The sequence below is a fragment of the Pteropus medius genome, unplaced genomic scaffold (assembly GCF_902729225.1).
Source record: "Pteropus medius unplaced genomic scaffold, Ma_sr-lr_union100, whole genome shotgun sequence".
Lineage (NCBI taxonomy): Eukaryota > Metazoa > Chordata > Mammalia > Chiroptera > Pteropodidae > Pteropus > Pteropus medius.
In genome coordinates this window covers 9296678-9318814 of record NW_024347791.1, presented here as the reverse complement: position 1 = coordinate 9318814, position 22137 = coordinate 9296678, and the positions used below count along the sequence as shown (strand labels likewise).

The 22137-nt window shown below is 36.9% G+C and overlaps 1 protein-coding gene across 11 annotated transcripts in view; it reads left to right on the top strand.

The window, feature by feature from the left end:
* ANO4 (anoctamin 4) overlaps positions 1 to 22137 on the top strand; it is a 329614-nt gene that overhangs the window by 149435 nt on the left and 158042 nt on the right. For 9 of the 11 annotated variants that reach the window (XR_005656166.1, XM_039877984.1, XM_039877989.1 and 6 more), the window contains 2 exons: positions 555 to 746; positions 17487 to 17591. Coding sequence is in view for 10 of the 11 variants with exons in the window: in XM_039877984.1 (XP_039733918.1) it covers positions 555 to 746; positions 17487 to 17591 (297 nt within the window). In the remaining variant the exon portion in view is untranslated. The remainder of the gene's footprint in view (positions 1 to 554; positions 747 to 17486; positions 17592 to 22137) is intronic. The other 2 variants (XM_039877987.1, XM_039877982.1) reach the window with 1 other exon arrangement.

Below are 22137 nucleotides of genomic sequence, written 5' to 3'. Positions count from 1 at the left end.
TTGCTGTTGAAGCTGAGTATATGGGTATATGGGATTCATTATACTATTCTTTCCTTTTGATATATTTGAAATTTTTTCAGAAAATAGCTCTGAAAAGGTACATAATTCTAAGGTTATTTGAGATGTAAATCTGAGTTCAGTCTTCAAACTCTGGCCCCTACATGTGTCCCATGGAGAAAGTTCCTTGGTTTTATTGAAATTCCAGATACCCCAGCAATACATCTTATTCCTCAAAGCTCCTAAAATAGGAGGCCAAATATGTGCATAGTTTTCTAGGATTTTAGAAAGAATTTTAATACCAGATTTCATTGGATTTATGTTCGTAAAGATCCTGTTATGATAACTGAAGAAGTCCACTTTTGAATGCAACAGTGTTCAGTAAAATAATATAATGTGAATATCGATTGGAATCACGATTCTAGCATCCCTGGCATCTTTTAATTATTTGAAACATAGCTGCTTATGCTTTCTGGATTTCATGCCAGAAAATAATCTGGCATTTTAGCCATTCTGAACTGACTTCTTCATTATAATGGTGCTATTTCTCATTCCAGGTTTAAGTTTATCTATTCATGGGGCTGAAAAGCATTTGCAAATCCATCAACGGCGAAGTGTGGCAAGCCGCCCAGGGTCACGTCGCCTGCCCGTGGTCAGGCATTCCTCACTCCCACCAGGTAGAAGGTCAATAAAAATGGAGGCAACCTCTTCTGGAATCACTAATGGGAAAACCAAAACCTTCCACCCAGGTAGGTAATGCATGCGGAAAGTTCAACAGGGACCTGTGTTAGCCATTACCCAAGACAGCCCGTGTTATATTTTTATTATCTACCTGTACTATAACTTCCAGTTAAGCTTGCTTTTTAAAAGAGTCTTGTTTTTTTTACCCCTCTCTTCACTTCATTCAGTGTTAAGTGTCTCCAAGACTAATAAGAGGAGCGAGAGCTTGATGTATAAGAAAAGGTTAAGGCTACATTCTACCTACAGTGGTAGAATCTGAATGAATATACTTGCTCAGTTCAAAAAAGCTTATTGTATAACAAAACAGAAGAGAGATTTGGTCATTATCTTGATAATTTGTTCTAGAATAACCCAGGGAAAAACATCAGGCTGAAAATGCCCACTTTGAAGCCTACAATAATCTGGTTGACTTGTCTACAGCCTTCTAAGATTAGGGGAGAAGATTGGAGTCATGTTAAGTTTCAAGGCTTTGGGAAGCATTTTAACATACTAAAAATGTCAAAATGAGTCTATATCACAGCAGGTCATTCCAACTAAAAGGTTTTATTTGCTCGTTTGGATGAGAAGCTTATTTAGATATACATTCATTCAACAAATTTATTGAGTGCCTGCTGTATGCCAGGCATTGTTTGAGGTGCTGAAGAAACATCAGTGGAGAAGATAACTTTTCTATCCATCACACTCATAGAAACATTGATTCGTGAGGGAATTCAGAAGTCATTTAGCCTAACTCTCACCCAATCCTGATTCCTCTGTGTAATGTCCTGGTAGAAGACCAACCAACCCCAAATAAAGCCAAGCCTCCATCTCTAGCCATATCACACCCATCCTCACTCTCAATTGATAAACTTATTTCCTAACTTTGCTGAGAAACCCAAGGGCCATTGGGCATAAATTACTACAGATCCCTTACTCTACATCTCCAAATATATTTCTGTGTATTCTTGTCCTTCTCTCATTTTTTTCAATTTTTACATGATGATGGTCCTCCTGGTTTCCTTGAACGAGCCTTCACCTGTGGCCTTGGCTACCCCTCTCTTGAGCCTTGCTCGGGAGAATGTGTCCCCTCGTTCTCATCTCTTTCCCCTTCCTGACTGTTGGTTCTTTCTCCTCAGTCTACAAAAACGGGTTAAGCTTCTCCCATTCTCATTATCTTCATTTGACACTGTATCTGTTTCTCTCCTCTGCCACTTCTCCCTCCTCTCTTCTAAGCCAAACATCTCAAAGAATTATCTACCCTTGTTGTTTCCTCTTCTTTCTTGCTTCAACCTAACACAACCTGGTTTCTAGCTACTCTACTCCATTACAGCTATTCTTGAGGTCCTTTGTGAGCTCCTTTTGTCACAATGTGGTGAGTGTCAGACTCTTCTGATGCACCAGGGTGAACCACCACTTCTTCCCAAGCAACATTCCCTGGCTTCTATGGCAGTCTCCTTTCTCAATTCTCCTTTCTCTTCTTTCACATGAAACTTTCCAGGTTTCCCAGTCTCCAGCATTTCTCTCTTCTTGCCTCCTGTATGGCTCTTTCTTTTACTCCAAATCCAGAATGGTTCATCTCCACCCTGATCATATCATTAACCTAGGGCAAAGTTCAAGCCCTTCAGCTTGTCAAAAACAAATGTCCTTCATGATTTAGCCCCTGTTGCTTCTCATTCTTCACAGAGTTCAACCAGAAAAGCAGAACCAGTAGAAGATATGTACTGGAGATATACAAGGACTTGGCTTCCATGTTTATGAGGTTCGTCTAGGCAAGTCTGAAGTCCACAGAGCAGGCCATCAGGAAGGGCAGCCCAGAACTCTTGGGCATAGCTGAAGCTGCCGTCTGTAGGCAGAATTTCTTCTTCAGGGAGGCCACTGCTCTGCTTTTAAGGATAATCTTCCTTCCTTAATTTTGACCGATTATGGACTTTAACCACATCTACAAGTCCCCTTTGTAGCAATACCTAGATTAATGTTCATCGAGACCTGGGGACTGTAGTCTAGCCTAATTGGCACATCAACTAGGCCATTAATCAGACTAATCAGACATCTAATCAGGCTGACTTGCTTTCAGCTCTCCGAACACATGATACTGTTTCATGTCTCCCAACTTTTGTTCATGCTGCTCTCTTTAGGATGCCCTGGTTTGTTCCATTATCTTTCAACATTTTAAAATTACCTGTCCATCTCTCCATCATGAAGTCTTCAAGGGCAGGAATTCTGGATTATCGATGTTTGTCTTTCTAATAAATATTTGTAGGGTATGACTGAACTGAACTTTCATTATTTTTCAGACTGTTACAAAAGCTTTCTTAAACAATTTTTTTTCTAGCTCTATTGGGGTATCACTGACAAATGATAATAGTTTTCTAATTGCTCTACCTACCTTTCTTTCAACATAGATTTATTAAAGGCCTATTAAATCACCAGGCATTCTTCAAGTACTTGGGATACATCAGTGAGTGAAACAGACAAAGGTCCCTGCCCTCAGAGAGTTTACATACTAGCTGGGGAGACAGACGATATATAAACATAATAAATAGATAAATTATGTAGTGCCTAAGAAGAAGATAAATATTATGGATAAAAGAAGGAGTAGGGGAATCAGGTGGTAGGATTGCCTGTTGCAATTGTAGATTAGGTGGCCAGAGTAGGCCGCATTGTGGAGGAGATGTGTGATCACAGACCAAAAAGAGCTGAGAAAGCCGTGAGATGGCAAGTTAATTGCAGCGGAGGGCTAGCCAGCAGGTGGACAAGCCCTAGGATAGGATGAGTCTGGTAGTTTGAGGAACAGCACAGAGGCCCCTGAGCCTGGAGTGAGGGGGAAACATCAGCCTAAAGAGGTCAGAAGGATCAGATGGGACAGGGCCTTGTAGGCCATCGTAAGGACTTTGAACCCCATGTAACTACAGGGTTTCGAGCAGAAGAATCTTATGATCTGAGTTATATTTTAACAGGATCATTCTATTTATTGTTTGAGAATAGACTAGATAGGGTGAGAGGAGAGAAGTCAGGTGGGAGGCCACCGTAACAATTCAGTCGAAAGATGATAGTAGCTCTGACTAGGGGGTAGGAGTATGTGTAGACGTGATGGTGATAATTTGGATTCTGGAAGTATTTTAAAGTTGGGCCAACAGGATTTCCCAATGAATTAGATATGGGGTAAAAGAGAAAAGAGAGCTAAGGATGGTTCCAAGGTTTTTTTGTCTGTGTAAATTGAATTGGTATCAGCTGATATGGAGAATGCTGCAGGGGAAACGGATTTGGGGCAGAAATGGAGCCAAGATCAGAAGTCTAATTGTGCACATAATAATATTGAGAACTGGCAAGATCATGTAGGTGGTGGGATACACATGTCTGGAGTTTGAGAGATTGGCCTGGGAAGAAGATATAAAATTGACTGTTATTCACATATAAACGGTCTTTAACGCAGTGAGATTAAAGGAGATGGCAAAAAGAAGCAAAGATGGAGATGAGAAGATTAAGAGCTGAAATCTGGGGGGCTCTGATAGTAAAGGTGAGAGAGAACATGAACCAGCAGCCAAGAAGGCTAAGAAAGAATGGAAAGACACCAGAAATTATGTGTCTTGGAAATTAAGTAAAGAAAGGTTATCAAAAAGAGAGGAGTGATTATCTAGGTTCAATGTCGCTGCAAGTCAAGTAAGCCAAAGGATAAGAATTAGCCATTGATTTTAGTGAAGTCAAGATCAGTGGTGATTTTGATGAGCTGTTTTGGTAAAGTGGTAGGGATGAAACCCTGAATAAAGATGAAACCCTGATTAAATCCGGATGAAACCCTGATTTAAGAGAGAATGGAAGGATATCAATTGGATATTGTCAATATAGATGACTTTTTTTGAGCAGTTTTGCTGTGGAGGAGACTGAAAAAATAGGGGAGTAGCTGGAGGAGAGGTAAGGTCAAGAAAGAGTTTCTTTTCAAAATAGCAGATCTCCAGCAGATCATTCCTGATGTTGAGAGACAGGAGAACGTGTGATATGGGTGTCAGGTAATAGTTTATCTGTGAAAACAGGTGGGGAGGGAGAATATGTGGGTGTTGGCAGTATGATGAGGAGCTAAGAAGTTCCTTTCCCACTCTGTCTTATCTGTAATGTGAGAAGCCAGGTCATCAGTGAGAATCAGAATGGAGCCAAAGTGAGGGAGGGAGGGAGGAAAGGAGGGAGGAAGGGAGAGAGAATGAGAATGAGAATGAATGGGAATCGTGATATGATGGATAGGGGATATCTGATTGCCAGCCACATTAAAGGGCCATTGAGATTTATGGTCATGAAATTAAGGTAGAACTAGTCACCATGGCTGTGTGTTTTTCTTTAACCCTGTTTAGCCACATGAGTGAAGGCACAGAATAGATGGGAAGTTAGATTTAGTCAGGGCTGTGAACTTGTCAAAGAACTAGGAAAAGAGAGAGGGACTCAAAGGTGCACGCGAGGGAATGATTATAACGATTGATTATGTGATTTAAGCTTGGTAAGGAGGGAGTGAAGCCATTATGTGGGGTGCGGAACAGTAGAAAGTTGATTGATTGGTTGGAGGTCCCAGAAGGGTTGAAACAGTGTTGGAGGAGGGTAACGAGAGAAAGAGCTGGAAAGATAAGAGGTAGTTGTGAGTGGAAGGTATGGCACTGATCTCATAGGGGAGGGGTGCTGTTATTAGTAATAAAGCAGTCTAGACTAGAGTATGAGATGAGTGACTGTAAGATCATTGGAGGAAAGAATTCTCAGGGACTGAGAGGCCAGGGTTTGGGAAGGATCATCTATTTAGGTATTGTCAAGAGTTGAATAGTTTTTGGGTGAGCAATAATGAGCCAGGAGTTAACCTCATCAGGAAATGAGGGAGCATGACCTGGGAGGTAGCAGGTGAATGCAGTGACAAAGGGTAGATGGTAATATAGTATAACAAACTGAGATGTAAAGCTGGAGGTATTGAGGGAAGAAGGAAGAGCAATGATCTAAAGTTGCATTAAAACTCAAGGAAGTCTTTCTTATAAGTTCTCATCACATGAAAAATTGTAACTATATATTATGATGGATGTTAACTAGATTTATGTGGTGATCATTTCTCAATATATACAGATATCAAATCATTATGTTGTACACCTGAAACCTAATAAACTTATATGTCACTTATACCTCAATAATAAAAAAAAGACTCAGGTAGGATACCTTCTCCTCCTCCAAACTCGTTGGTGTTAGGGCTGTAGGAGAAAAGCAGTACCATATGAAAGAGCCGCAAGGAGGCAGTGACCTATGGGAAGGACCAGGCTTTTATTAGAGCAAGACGATGAAGAGAACAGTCTGAGAAAAGACTGATGAAGGGAAGAGGATTCTGGAGAGCCCAGTGGAAGGGTTTTGGATGTTGGAGAATTGCCTTCAGTGGCTCTTTAATTATTTTTCCACACCACCCCAAAGTTCTCCTTCAAAGAAGATGATTAATATTATCCCTCCTCTGCTTAAAAATCTTTTTTCACTATCCAAAAGAAAGTGCAACCTTGCGAGCCCTGTACAACTTAACCTCTCCTGATTTTTCCTGGCTTATCTCCTTCTGTACTTCATAACCAGCCTGTTCTACTTTAACCATCCACAGCTCTGTACTATTCCTCAAGTAGGCTTTTGCTCTTCAGTTTCTCTCTCGTTGCTCAACTTTCTTTTTGGAATACCCCACCCTCTTTGGAATGCCCCTCTCCAATAAATCTCTAGCCCATCTCATTTCTCAAAATGTAACCCAAGTTCCACTGTCTAGATCCCACTAGAATTGATCTTCCACTTTCTAATAGTTCCACAGGCAGGAACTGTGTTGAATTTATCTTTGTATTCTTCATCTCCCCTGACCCCATGCATTATTCAGAGTTGGTTCTTACAAAAAATGATTATTTGCTGTTTGTCGAACCTGTTCCACCCTTTGGATGTAGGTTTGCATCCTAAAGTTATACAGAGTAAAACAAATTCTTTCAAATGATGACATTAGTTGTTCAAAAACTCATCTTGAGCTATTTTTCAACTGAAACATTTTCTAGTTTCTTTAATGCTATGCTCAGTGACGTGGTTTTCAGATTGTTTACCACCCTACTTACTCGGCTTTTAGACACAGGCTTATTTCATGACTGCCTCTTCAAAAATACAGCACCCAGACTGCATAGAATATTCTGTTCATGCAGGACGCAAGCAGAGTAGAGTCAGCCTTTTGTTGAAATCCTATCCTGACAATATAATATAATTTAAAGAAGTGTTATTAAGATATTTCCTAATAGTGTAACATCATCATGGGATAATTTAGCATATCTCTAGTCACTGCTCTCATCTTAAAAAATATGTCCCTGGGTTTATCTGTAATTTTATCATAGATTCTTGAACCCCACTTGCACTGGCTATTGGTTGGAAATATGAAGCCAATTATTTAGCACTGAATTATAATTATGTAAAATTATATTTAAAAATTGCAATTAGTAACCTGTTTTTTTCCCAGCTTTGTTGAAGCATAATAGACAATTAGTTGCTCATATTTACACTGTACAAGTCCATTTTTTTTTTCAGTTATAGTTGGCATCCAATAATATATGCATTTCAGTTGTACAGCAAAATAGATATTTAAAACTCGTTCTGCAAGATAGATGTAACTTCAACTTCATCCTTTTTAGTATACTTATACTAATGCATCATAGCTCTGTTGGGAGATTATAGAAGAGCTCTCAAACTGAGTTCCTTATTTATAGTGAGTCATAGATCTTAGAAACAGCATGGACATTTTAGTCATATCAAGGCCTATTAAGTCATCCATCTACTTTTTACAGAGTTAATAATCCCAGTTCTCAAAGTGCTTTCTGAAAGCCCACTCACTGGTTATTAAGTATGCAAAGGAAGAGCAAGAGAGTCTTAAGACCTTTCATGCCATCAGCCCTGAACAATTTTAGTTCATGTATTTTCCTTCGAGTTTACAAACATCTCTGAGTGCCTGCTGCATACCAACAAATATTTATTTGGAAGATACTTCCTCGGGGCTGGAATGATACAGAACTCTATTATACATGGTCCTTAGGGAGCTCACAGTCATGTCCAAAAAGATGATCCATCAGTGTTCTTTGGTTATAAATAACTGAAACCAATTATTTAATCCAAGCAGAAAAGGAATTTAGATCTGGATGACATGAAAGGAAAGACTGGAGAACCAGCCTTGGAAAAGGAATAGAAACCAAGAAAAGAATTATTTAACTACCTGGAGTAATTGAATCCTTAGCATTTAAAAAAATTTTACATTATTTGGCTCAAGTTTCAAAGACCTGGGAGAGATGTCCTACTGGCCATGCACCTTTCTCTTGCTTGTATAGAGAGTGATGAGAGAAAGGATGGAGCAGATGGACATCTCTCCTTCGGCTTTTATAATAGGAAGGTGAAACGCCCTTGATTTCTCCTCTCACCCAGGCTGCAACAGTAAGACACTTCCCCAAAAGGAAGTAGAAGTGATGTTAGAAAAGGGAAATATACATGGAAGAATGTCCACTGCAGGGATCCGTACTTAACCTGCTATAATAGAAGTCAGACTGTATTAAGGGCTGGAACAGAGATATAAATAAAGTTATGGAAACGTTCTTACTGGGGAAGATTTAAGAAGGATTCAAAAGGCATGTGCTTTACAAATATGACTTTGAAGGTCAACCAGGATATCAGTAGGAGAATGAGGGGATGGTCATCCAGATATATACTAGAGACAGTACATTATGCTGGTTATGAATGCAAGCTTTGCTGTTAGATATTTTAAACCCAGATGTGTTGCCTGATAGCTATACAGACTTGGCCAAACGACCTAATTTCTCTGAAGCTTAGTTTTCTCATCAACAGACTTAGGGTATTAATACCTGTCTCACACTATTAGGGCTGCCAGATAAAATACAAAATTCACGGTTAAATTTCAGATAAACTGTGAGTACTTTTTGGTGTAAATATGTACCAAATATTATATGAGACACACTTATAATAAAAAAAAATTAGTTTTTCATGTGAAATTCAAATTTAACTGGACATCTTGTGTTCTTATGTGGTATATCTAGCAACCCTATACAGCATTGTTATGACAATTAAATAAATTCATGTAAAATGCTCGGTGTGATCCTTAGCACACAGTAGGTGCTCAGTTATGAATAGTAGTGATCATTTTTGTTGTCACCATCATCACAGACAAAATCCAGAAGCCTGACAAGTACATCTCTCCTGAATCATTTCTTGCTCAGTCACTGAACCATAAACCAGTTTCGCAGTTAACTTGTGCCAGATACCAGTTAGACGGCTTCTCATTGTTATACTCATACAGGACCCACTTACCTTCGCCTTGTGTTTGTATGGTTTCTCTTTCCTTCTGATTGTTTCAGATGTTTCTCTTGTACATCAATTTCACTTTGATTTTATGATTTAGCCACTCCTAATTAATGAATATTATTTTCTATTCTCTTTTATAGGCTAACAATAAAAATATTAAGTCTCACCAGGCTTGGGACTATAACTGAAGGGTAAAGAGCAGAGTAAACAGAAATATCGATTGCAATTTTCGCATTTAAAACTGTAAAGCTTAGGGGGTATAGATCAAATGATCTCATTAATGACTAAGCCATATTCAGAATTAGAAGCCTTCTGAAATCTAAAATATTTCTTCTCTTGCCTTTTTTTTAAAAAAAAAATCTGTTAGGTCCATCTTGTAGTCCTAGAGAAATGTCATTAGTCACAGAGTATGTCCTTTATTCTCTTTTATAGTTTGTAAAATGATTTGCTGATATGTTTGATTATTTTCCCAAGTAATCTTAACCTTTTATCTCTCTCTTAAACCCTAAGCAGTCCTTTCCCCCTTTATGCATGATTATTTTTTGCTTATATAGATGTAGCATTTAAATTCTGGGACACGTTGATACGGTGGAGAGATGGACATATAATTTTAAAATGTTAAGAGACAATTCAGCAAAACCAGTGAACTAGAATGACTATAGACTGTATTGTCTGTATACAGAGGAATTGAATGTTTGAAAATAATAAAAGTACAGCTGCAATTTATTAAGCGCTCCACCGTATTTCCAACTTCAAGTACTGTTAAGCTATTTGTGTTCATTATCTCATTTAATTTTCACAATATTCTCATGCTGTTATCCTTATTTTATGTCTGGGAAACTAAGGCACAGCGAAGATTAAGTAAATTGCCCAAAGACAAGTCAGTAAGTGGCAGAGGCGAGATTCCAACTCGGGTAGTTTGATTCTCTCATTCAATGTGCTATGTTACCTTCTTCAAGCAACTTGATAGCAATATTTTTGGCAAGTTAGTAAACAAAGCCTTGGAAAATTTATATTAAAAGCTCTGTAATAGTTGAAACCATAGCATAAAAAGATCATACTGATGAAGGGACCATTAGGGTTCTGTTGAAAACATACATAGTCACTTTAACGGGCTATTATTTCTTTCCATGTAAGTGATGTTCTCTTTTAAAGCGTCTTTTTTGTTCTACTCTGCATTAGACCTTTGTTTTTTCATCCTCCCTTTTTTCTGGTTCCAATATTGTGAAACTCATTCCTGTTTCTCTGAGTTTCAAAGATCCTCCCACTGTGCCAGTTTTCTTCTTCTTGAAAATGAAAATTAGTTGAATGTGAAATTTTGGTATTTTCTCATCACCTTATCTGGAAACAGACTTTTTTTTTTTTTGAGAATTATGCTAAAGCTTCTTCACTGAGCTAAGGAATCTGACTGCCTTTCTTGACTAGATATGAAGCATGGTTGAAATTACATATTTGTTTTCCTGTATTTGGAATGGATTTTTGGTATGGCTGGAAGGTAAGATCTTTGACATCGCTTTGAAATTATATGGAAAACAAAACAGTAAGAGCTCTTTAGGACTTCTGTTTTATTCCTCATTGTGTTTGAAGGTCAGTGTGGTCTTTCAGAACTGTTAGTGCTATGGTTTAGAAATAACACTAATCATCCTTCATTTGAATCGCTTCCTCTTTAAGTGTTTTTTTTTTTTTTCTTAAGATGTGTGATGAGATTTTAGTAAATAGGGGGATGCTTAGGAAAACAAGCTATTTTGGGCCTCAGCAAATGTGGGCATTGGTATCTGTGCTCCTTGCTGTCATTTGCTGAATAACAAAATTGTGTTGTCTAAAAATGCATGCCAGATTCTTCCCTTTGAAATTTTCATTTTCCCCCTTTGCTGAGGGGCATACGCATATATTTTGACCTATACGATGTATTTAGAGACAGTTTTCCAAAGAACGTTTTCACAACCATTTCAACACACAAAGTGAATGAAGAAAAGCTATAGGAAAGGCAGCCACAAAGAAAACCAAATGGTTAATTTCTGGAAAGTGTATTGTGTTTTGTGGAATTTAAAACTTCATCTGCTGCCTGGGGCTTTTTCAAGTAATTTTATATTTAAGAAGCTTGGAAAGATTTAAGTAACTATTTAACTCAAGATCATATCACTGTAACTAGTGGCCAAAGCCCTAAGCCTAGCCTAAGCCCTTAACCATGGTAGTCAGTTAATGGTAATTTCTGCTCTGCTTAATTCCCTGAGTTAGAGGCTAGAGGCTGATGTATGAGCTCCCCTGAGGCTTTTGTCTTGTAAGAATGTACTCCATACCTACAGCCTGAGCCTTTCTGTACACTCAAATTGATCATGCAAATTAAGAGAGTAAACATTTTAGTGTTGCTGAAAGTCTCATGGTTTCTGTTCTGTAACCCCTCCTAATCCTGAGTTTCCTCCCTTCCTTCACAAGCGTCCCTGTCATCATTGCAACAGACCTCAGCATCTAGGAGATGGGAAGACCCCCACAGAGCTCTTCCTATATGACACACAAATCCTTCCTGCCACTTGGAGCTTTGCAGCTCAGATTTCCGCGCTCTCTTTGGAAGCCTTTGCGCAGGGACGCATTATAATTTAGGAGATAACTATCTTGTCGATCCTGGGAAACATGGAAGCAATTTTGTTGAAGGTCAGCCATTACTGGCTGAAGCAATGGGGTTATTATTTCCATTTTAGGCCTGAGGAACATCCGCCTGCTATTAGCCAAATGTGGTTCTCCTGTCAGGACCCAGTCCAAAATTGGATCCTTAGAACTATTCAGTGTTAATCATTTGAAGAATATCTTTAGCTTTCATAGTGACTCATGTGGATGAACCAATCTGTTTAGTCCTATTCTCAAAGCTGAGCTTTCTTCTGTAATAGAATGGTCATGCCACATCACTAGATTTATAGCTACGCAACACTAATGTAAGAGAGTGACTGGTGTGTCTTTTTTTTTTTTTTTTACAATAGCACTTAGGAAGCATTCTCTATTGTGAAGCCTTTTTAGCTTATGGCACCCTAAGTAGATTTTGAAAAGCACTATAATCGAAGTTAAGAAACAGAGATGGGAAGTTTTTCCAGAACTAGTGGAATATCCCCATGTAAATCTATGGTTTTCAATTTCAGATCCTCCAGAAGAACTGAATTTCTTTTCTTTTTTTTCGTCTTAAAAGTTCATTGTGGACACTGGCTGATAGAGGGAAGGTCTATAAAGAAGATAGAATGTACTTCCCTCCCTTCTTAATACTATTCTCCATCTTAATACTGTCATAGAAACACTGAATTCACTTATGGGGAACTGAAAACAAACCCTAAATTTCAAAAATGATGTCTTTGCAGCCTATTAAGTCCAAAAATATTACATGTGGGGATTTTAGATATTTATATCAAATTTTGAAATATCACTGCTTCCTATTCTATAAGAAAAATTCTGCATTTGAGGATTGATATTAAATACACTTCTCAGGACAGGCACTACTGATTTTTATTTGCGGAATATAAGTAGAATATCGATAGCAGCTCAAATCTAGGATCATTTATTATGAGGAAATCATGGGAAATACTATTTGTCTCCTTAAGCCTACTTTACGGAGTCCTCCATCTTTTATGGTTTCATGGAGAAGGTAAAATTTGATTTGTCACACTTTATTTCTGTTTCAATATGTAATACTATTCCAAGTCCAATTACAGGATTTTTTTTTTTTTTTACAGAATCATTTTTAATTTAGTCTAGGCCCTAAACCTGGAATTGAACTTCATTGTGCAGAGAGGAATATGTCACAAAGTTTTCAGTGGATCATGATAATCTAACACTATGAGCTAAATTATTTACATGTATGTAAATAATTGTGTATCGATTTTAATAGAGCCTCAAAAATTTATCTTTTTCATTTTAAAAATGACTGAAATGAGGCTCATTATTTAATGGCTCACAGTCATATACACATGAGATTCAAATCCAGGTCGGTATAGTGTCAAAATCTGCTTTTTATGCTATTTTGTGTTAATTTTTAAATTCAAGAACTGTCTATATTTGATTGAACAAGAAATTGAATTTTAAGTAATTTATTTAAAGTTTCTAAACTGAAACAATATAATGGAATAGCTAGGAATAGTGATTGACGGGTGGGTGGAGGGCAAGGGAGAGTGGCAGTAATATGTTATATTGTCTTTTTAAAAAATTTTTTAAGTTAGATTGTCTTGTATCATAGCAGAAGACAATAAGTAATGTGTAAAGATGATCCAGAAACAATGGAATACACTCATGGATATATCCAAAAGAAGTAAAAACACAAACTCCTAAAAGGACTGGTACTGGGGTTGAGAAAGGAATGGGGTTGGCAACTGTTGATTTACATTATAAGCCCTTTGGTACTTGAAGATTTTTAAAATTTATTATCTGACAAAATTTAAAAAGATTTTACCAAAAAAAGCAAATGTACAATCTAGATTGTGTCTTTTGCGATCTCCTATAAATAACCTCTCAAGAATTCCTTAAAATTGTGGACTAGAGGAAAATGAGGACATTTTCTTAGTCCATATCCATTATTGTGACTAATAATGTGAAATTGCAGTAAAAGCAATAACCGAGCAACTAATTTTTTTTCAAGGCCTTGTTCTAGGCTCTGTGGGAGATAAAAAGGTGAATGTGGTTTGGTCCCAGGCCTCCATCACATTAGTCTAGCTGAGGGTTCTGGGCGAGGAGGACATGTAGGTGGGAACAAACAGGAACTCACATTTTGTTTGTGTCTGTTCCACATCATGCTAGATACTTTACCTATGTTACTTTTGATGGAAAACATGTATCATAGAAAAGATAAAATATGGAGAGCTGTATGGGTTTGGTGGGCGATATGTGCTGTTAACTTGCTAGAATCAAGCTGAGCATTTAGGATGGGCCTTCAAAGTAGAAAGGAATTTCTTTAGACAGAGATGAGATGGGAAAGGCATCGACATGTTTGCTACTCAAGAAACTTTTGTTTGGACCTTGTTCCTTGGTTCCTTTTGGACATATAAGCCATTGGCTAAAATTCATGTAAGCTAGATACAGATCTAAAATGGATTTTTAAAATGTTGTTTGCTCAGCCGAAGAACTTTTATTAAATGTAAGTGCTGGTATCAGGGTTACTTTTTTTTGAAATTACTTTCAACTTCACCGATAGTACAGAATCACAATTAAGATTTAAGTACAAACACTCCTATCAATCAAGTGTGAGAAAAGCTAAGGCAAATTTGGAGATGACATGAATTTTGTATTTATTTTTGATTTTTAAAAATTGTCCACATCTTTAGGAACTTTTAGCTTTATTTCTTAATGTAACTTATTTGTTTCATTTCCTTGGGACTGTACTTAGTTGCATGTCAATTACTGAGGCCAAGTGGGGTTAAATTTTAAAGATTCTTCAGTTTGAAAGCATGACCTCTTTACTGTCTTGCCTAGTTTTTACTCCAAGATATTTGTAACTATAGAAGAACTCTGATTTTCAGCATTTTAGAAATCACATCAAAACTATAGCACTAACAAGAAATAATTAAATATCAAAAGTTCAAAATAAACATACAACTTTTTGTATATTGAATTTAGTTTGTCTCTTTCATTTGGGCAGTAAGTGCTAGAGGCGAACATTGTCACCTTGAAGAATTAATTTGAGAGTGTCCTTGCAAGATCAATCTGAGAGCGATCACTTTCCATTTAGGAAGTTTACAAAAGTCGTTGTTTTACAGGAGCCCCTGCTTTGTCATGTTCGATTTGAATGAATGACTTTACTGCCAGAAATTCCAGACCATTATATTATACTTTTTGAAAGTATATTTTATGTTTCTTCTAGAGCAGAGAAAGAAAAATAACTTAAGGGATTCTAATGTGATCTCAATGTAGGAAATCTTATATTAAATTAGTTCCTTAGTGGTTTAACATCTGTAGTCTTTGTCTTGAATCCTCAGCTTTAAATACTTAATAACCTCCACTGCCACAATCTGAATTTTTAAATCACTTTAAAATTATAAAAATATTTTATTCTTATTGTGAAAAACATAGAAAAGATAAAGAATAAATCAAAATATACCCATAATTTCACAGCTGAGAGATAACTTCTATACCCATTTGAAGTATTTTTCTTTTTTTCTAGTCATTTAAACAGGGTGTGTGTTTTTAATATACTTGAGACATAATCTGTTTCCTTATATCCATTTTCCTCACTTTTTCATTATATCTTAAGCATTTAATGACCTAAATGCCTCCTTCATGTTGCTTCTTTTGAAACTTCTTATACTCTTATAATGTCCTCTAATAAAAATATTGATTAAAAATTTGTGGAATTTTAGTTATTAAAATTATAATTATTTTGTAGTCATAACTACTACATAAATTTATGAACTACCGACTACCACGAACAATAAGCAAATATAGTGGACTTCTGTTAGTCTATTTAGGAAGTCACTTGCTTTTTAGATTATATAATAGCTTTTGTTTTGGCCTGAAGTACTAGAACATGGGATTTTGGTAAATCCAATTATTTTATTTCGAACAGCCTCATATTTGACTGCTTGGGTACCAGTTAAGAGCGTGGATTGGTATTATATCATTACAACTTAGTAGCTGTGTGACTTTGAGCAAAGTATCTCTCCTCACTGCATCTCCTTTTCAAGATTAGAGACTAAATGAGATAATAAAGTACATAGCTCAGAACCTGGCAAATAGGTGGTATTGAATGTACTTGTGTTTTGTTTTCATTGTCATTGTGAGGTCTTTGGTTATTGAACAGAACAAAGGTGACTAGCCTTAGTAGAGGTCGACAAGCATTAGAACTTTTTTCTACCCATTCAAAGTAGCTGGCCATGGGGGGAAAAAGCAAATAACCCATTTTAATTCTAGGCAGCAGAAAGCATCTTTGTTCTTTCTGTCCCATTGGGAAGCTAAGTCTTAAGATAACTTCACACTTCGCTATGAGGCAACTGCATACAGGCATTTAAAAAATTCCCTGCTGTGTCTGCATTGCTTGACATTCCCAAAGAACTGACTTACACCTTCCTGCTCATTATTCAATAGCTAGTTTCTAGATAAATACCAGTCTTGCTCTAATAAATGATTGTGGATGGTGATAGTAATGGCTTCCATTTACCGAGTGCCGACTGTGTGACAGCTAAAAGCTTATTGCGCATTCTCTCATTCAGTCCTCAGGGCTACTCTGTGAGACTGTTTTTATCACCTCCATTTTATAGATGAGGAAACTAAGATTTATTGAGACTTAATGTTATCTAATAAGAATTTGAATGCTGGTCTGCCTGACTCCAGAATCTGAGCCTTTAGCGTTACTTGTATCTCTGCTGCCTTTGTTTTGTAATTATTGCATAGCCTCATTCATTTGTTCACTCTACATTTGTTGAGCTCCTACTCTGTGCTGGCCTGTTCTAAGTGCTGAGTTAGAGCAGACAAAAGTCTCTGCCCTCTTAAAGCCTACCTTCTATTATATTTGGGTTACTAGTATTCATTTTCCTCCTAGAAGGAGCATGCCTATAAGACAATGAGTGTCTTATTTCTCTCGAGTTTTAGAGATATAACTGAAATTTTATTCAAAGCTAAGAATAATTTCTGGGCTTATAAAATAATTATTTTACCAAAATATTGGAAGTTAGGCTGTGCCTGATTGTATTCATCAGACTATGTGTTTATTTTAGCACTGGCTTTTAGTCCTTCCAGACTCCTCCAATTGAAGATGTTCTTACTGGTACTTTAAGAAGTATTCAGAGGTTTATAATTGTTTATGATAAAGTTGCTTCTTGAGATCTTGGTTTCTTTGACTTCCTTAAATGTTCCATAGGTATGTCGAACAGCATAAAAATCTTTAGAATATAGCAAAAATACATCAGATAAAACTAGTACAAGAGCTTAATTACTTTAGAATAGAATAAATAAAAGTATTGTGATATAATTGAAAAAATACATGATATATGGAGAAGTCCAACTGTAAAGGAAAAAGTGATACATTTTTTCTTTGATATCAAGAATATTAAATCCTTCTATACAAATGAATTGTTATAATTTTAAAAGAATATGTATCAAAGTGTTTGTGTTGAATATTACTTAATAGCCACATAGAAGCTGAAAATAATTTTAAATATCCTTAGGTACAGGCTACCATGTTATACTCTTCACCTAGGAAATCATCAGTAAATACTGATAAAGAATGCAGTATAAAGAATGTGGTATTGCAATAAAGTAGTTGCCTTGTTTTTGCATTGAAAATGCAATTAAACCTTTTTGGCCCTGTAAGGAGCAAGTAGCTGATAATTTTTTGAAAGTCATTTGTCCAAGAGGGAGGATCATTGGCAAACCAGCTGCTATTCATTTTAGATTTTGACATTATTTCTCCTTGGGACCCTAATGCTGGGCTCTCTGATAACCGGTGCAAACTCCATGAATATCTTTCATTTCTCTAGAAGGAGGTGTGGATTTGCAAGGCTACCAGTTGGATATGCAAATACTACCTGACGGCCCAAAGAGTGATGTGGACTTTTCAGAGATTCTTAATGCAATACAAGAAAGTAAGTTCACTCAAATTTTAAATTCACCATGAAAGGAGAAACTATTATAATCCTTGGGAGGGGTATTAAAACTAGAAACCTTGGATAGCAAGCTTTAAAAAAATATAATGATGTCTTATAAGAGATACTAGGTAAAATAATTGTGAGACCAGAAGAGATGGTTAGTGAAATGAGGGTTTAGTTTGTGAAACTGAACCACATAATATTGGGGTCTTTGAAGAAGCATGTGGAAAACTGTAGTGGAATTATAAATTCTGTAAATTGAAAATGCTATTATATTTACTAAATCACTAGGTATTGTAATTTTTTAGATTCCTTGATTAATTATAATGAAAGAAAAATCTTTAAGAAAGCAGAATACTATTCCTTTGTTGAAATATAAGTAGTAGGAAGTAAGTGTTGACGCAGTAAACTGAAATTAGGAATTTATTCTCCAAAACGGGTATCTGAGGTCATTGATGATGGGTTGTGACCCATAAGTGAACCCCTCTCTTCTAAGCATTTTGATTAATCAAGGTGTACTCTTCTTATACTACTTTATATGTGTTTTCTAGATTTCACTACAAATGTTATCATAATCAATACATTTACTCAAGTTATAGATTAAGCATTGAGAATGGGTATGCAATATCATATACTAAGTCATTAGCATTTGTGTCTTGTTATCAGAGCTCTAATTCTAGATTGTGATACTCCTCCTTTAATATCAAACAGTATTATCTATCCGATGTTGCATTTGAAGGGTTTGGATCTGAAGAGCATTGCATAAAGAACTACTACAAATTTTTTTGCTACATTTACTTTTGTGACATTGCATTTTTTAATAGCAATTCTAAGCATTTTTATGTTGGTCATAAAATGACCAACTCCCTAGTGCCATTATACTTCCCTCCTGACCTTATGAGATCATTAATACATCTTCACTTCATAGGTAGGACAACTTAGAGTGAGAGAAGTTCAGTACCAAGGTAATACGATAAATAATGGAGACCAGACTAGAATGGTGGTGGGGGCGGGTCGGGGGAGATCTCCTACCCTCCATTTAATTCTTTTGTGAATGCATTCGGTATAGGGTTTAAACTCATTGAGGTGAAGGATCCTAATGTTGAAGATGAGGCTAGTTCTGAAGGAACTATTTTTAATGAAGAATATAAGAGGACCAGCTACTTGTTCTGGTTGGGCAATCCCTTCAGATTAGATTAGTGAATAGGAAAGAGAAAATTTCCCCAGCGGAATAAAAATCAAATTAATAGACATTGGAAAGAAAATAACTTTTCATAGTAAGTTATAAAATTATGTAATTACTTCATCTGATTTGAAAGATGATAGATTGTACAATGCTGAAAGGATTTAAAAAATTTTAATAAATGTTGAAAGTTGATTTCTATGCAAGTACAGGAGATGAACTTAAATTTTTAAGGCTGAATGAACTTATAGCAAAGCGAACTAAATGTTTATGAGACTATATAGTAATTTTTGTTAGCATATCTTAGTTAAGACACATTTGTATATGATGTTAACTATTTTATAGTTTAGCATAGTAACTTCTTTCTAAACGGGTAGAAGAGTATAAGTGTGAGTATTTAATATTTAAGTTTAAAAATAAGGAAAAAGAAATATTACTTCACTTCAGCTTTTTCGTAGGTTTAAAATTTTTCTCATACTTTGGAAGTAACCTATTTATTTTCTTGTTAAAAAATAAATTTTATGCTAAGTAGGTTTGGGAAACTCCCCACATAGCCTGGGTCCTTTCTGGTAGGAAAGATTTGGGCCATTCATCCACCTTCAATCTTTGTCTAGATTTCAAATGTGATTCAGATGTTTAACCAGTTCGCCGATCTTTCTAAACATAAAAATGCATAGTCTGGTTTTTCAAGGGACTGTACTTTAGATTGTTGTTTATAGGAAACTTTGAGAGACCAACATATAAAAATGTAAAAAATGTGTATAATTTAAACATCATTAAAACTGCTCTTCTCTTCAAAACATTTTTGTTGAGATTAGCAGGATGATGGAAAGATTTCATTGTGTTTTTTTAGAATTTTGTGAACATATATGTATGATCTTCAAGATCAAGCCATGGGGAAGAGAGAGAGAGAAAAGTGACAGGGAGGGAAGGAGGAGGGGAGGGAGGGGAGGACGTATGCAGGTATGTATTTCACACATTTCTAGAGTCTGAGATAGGCTAGCATTATGGTAAGTGCTTTTCCATTCTATCTCTTTTCATTGTTAAAACAACCCTAAGTAACAGCCGATAGTAATTTAATCATTTTTAAGGTGAAAAAAATTGGTTCTTCCTCCCCAAAGCTATATGATTAATATGTGATTAGAGTCACGATTTAATCATTTGTCAGCCCTCGTTCTGCTAAATGAAAGGTTAAATAAAAATGATAAGGAAAAGCTAACTACTTTGGATTTAAAAAAATTTTATTTCTGTGTTGTTATATCTTAATGTAAGAATTCCTCCCCATGCTTCTACATTGTAAAATACATTTACATTTTTTTTTTCCTATAGTGCTTATGTGCTAAGAATAGCTTTCTCTATTCAAAAGAAGATGTCTCAGAGCGGCTATCTATCCATAAGTTGTTACTCAACTTCCCCCATATCAGATCTATAGCTTATAAGGAAGAAAAGAGTTACTTTATCCATTCATCCATCTTTCCATCTATCCATCTCACCTGTTATGTGGCAGGCACCGTGCTAGGCATAATATTTTAAAGCAGTGTTGAATGTTTCGGTGTGTAGTTCAATTCAGGAAAAATGAAAATGTTCACAGATCATGTTTTGTTGTTCACAATGAAAACAACTGCTTTCTAGGAGAAGAGTGTTTATGTGTGGCCGTATAATGTAACTGTGTGTGTGTGTGTGTGTGTGTGTGTGTGTGTGTGTGTTCGTTTGTTGATGTTATTTTCTCTTCTCTATTCTCATCCTTCACTCCTCATTCCGTGATGGCAGCAAATCCCTTGAACTCCTATGTTTCAGTAGAGTTTTGTGTTGCCTAAAGTTCCTGGCCTTTGTTTTCTGAAAGCCTGAGCTTCTGAGTGGCTGATCTGATGCTTGGATAGGAGAAGAAGAAAGAGGGAGAGGGAGAGAAATTTCCTAAGACAACCCCCTCAGAGTGTCCTGCAGTGGTAGCATGGCTTCTCGTGGGTGAGTGAAAAGGGAGGGAATGGAGAATGGCTGTGTTGTGTGCTTGCGGAGCTACTCGTGAGCCACCTTAACTGCCAGCCACAACTGACTTTCCCCAGCCTGAGGAAGGAACAGATCCTATAGCATTCAGGGAACTTTAGAGACTCTGGGATGGCAGCAGTATCATCTTCCTATTTCTTTGTTGTATCTTTAGTATCTTGAGCCAGAGTGTGGAATATAGTAGCTACTCGATAAATTGTATTAATGAGTGAGTGAATGAATGAATTCCATTGTAGACCTGCAAAGCGGGCAGCTCAGCAGTAGCCAGTGTGGCTCGGAGACCTGACAGTCTGCTGTTTATAAAACCTCTGGAACCTTTGTACTGTCCTGGATATGTGAGGGAGAGGGGTGGGAATATCATCGATGACCAAAATTAAACTGTGCATCAAGCCAGTGGGATGGGGCCTGGGGAATGACTTAGCTCGATGTAATGATAATGGGTGAAAGTCTTACTCTTGATTCCCAGCATATGCAGATATAGACCATGGGGACTCTTGAGTGGCATTCATACCCCGCAGACGTTGTTATATTATAATCCATTAGGTTCAAATGAAGGAAAGAGAGCACAGAGCAGAGTGTTCAAAATTAGAACGCAGAGGTTGGGAGGATGATTGGGTGGTTGATATCCTATTGTCCGACCTCTGTGCTTGCACGTGTGTCTGTATAATCATACAGCGGTCCCTCCATCGGTGGTGCTCTGTGCTTCTGTGGCTGAGGAGCCTGAGTCATTTCTCTCTTCCATCCAGTGAGTCATTTAGAATCTGATTTCTTGAGCCCTGATTTCCAATTTTATTTTTAATCCTGTAGTCATGCCGTTTAAAGAGGAAGATGGGGGAGAGGGAGGGGCTGACATACATTGAACTGGTAATCTTGTCTGGCAACTCTGCGATTGACCTTTTTACCTATGTTATTTAGTGTTAAATTCTCTTTGCCTCAATTTCCACGTTTGTAAGGGGGAGCTAGTCATAGTCAATCTGTGTAAAGCTTGGTGTAGTGCCCGGCGCACGGTCAGTGTTAAGTGTTGGCTACCGCCTTGTCTGCATTCCTCTTAACAGTTCTGCATGGTAGATTGTATTATCTCCACTTAAAGAAATTAAAGTTTAAATAAGTTAAATAACCCAATCTAATAGAAATTAAATTGAAGCTTAAATAAGTTAAATAACCCACATAGCTCATGCTTCTTCCTGAGAAGGGAGAATCATGGTCAGTAGACACTGAGGATGTTCACCGCAAAACACCATAGACCTCATTTCGGGCTGTGAAAGAGGTAATCAAGGTTACTGAGCAAAGCTTGAGTTAGGTACACGGTTTCTAGATATCATTCCCAGGGCTGTGAAAGGTGCCATCTTTATCTGC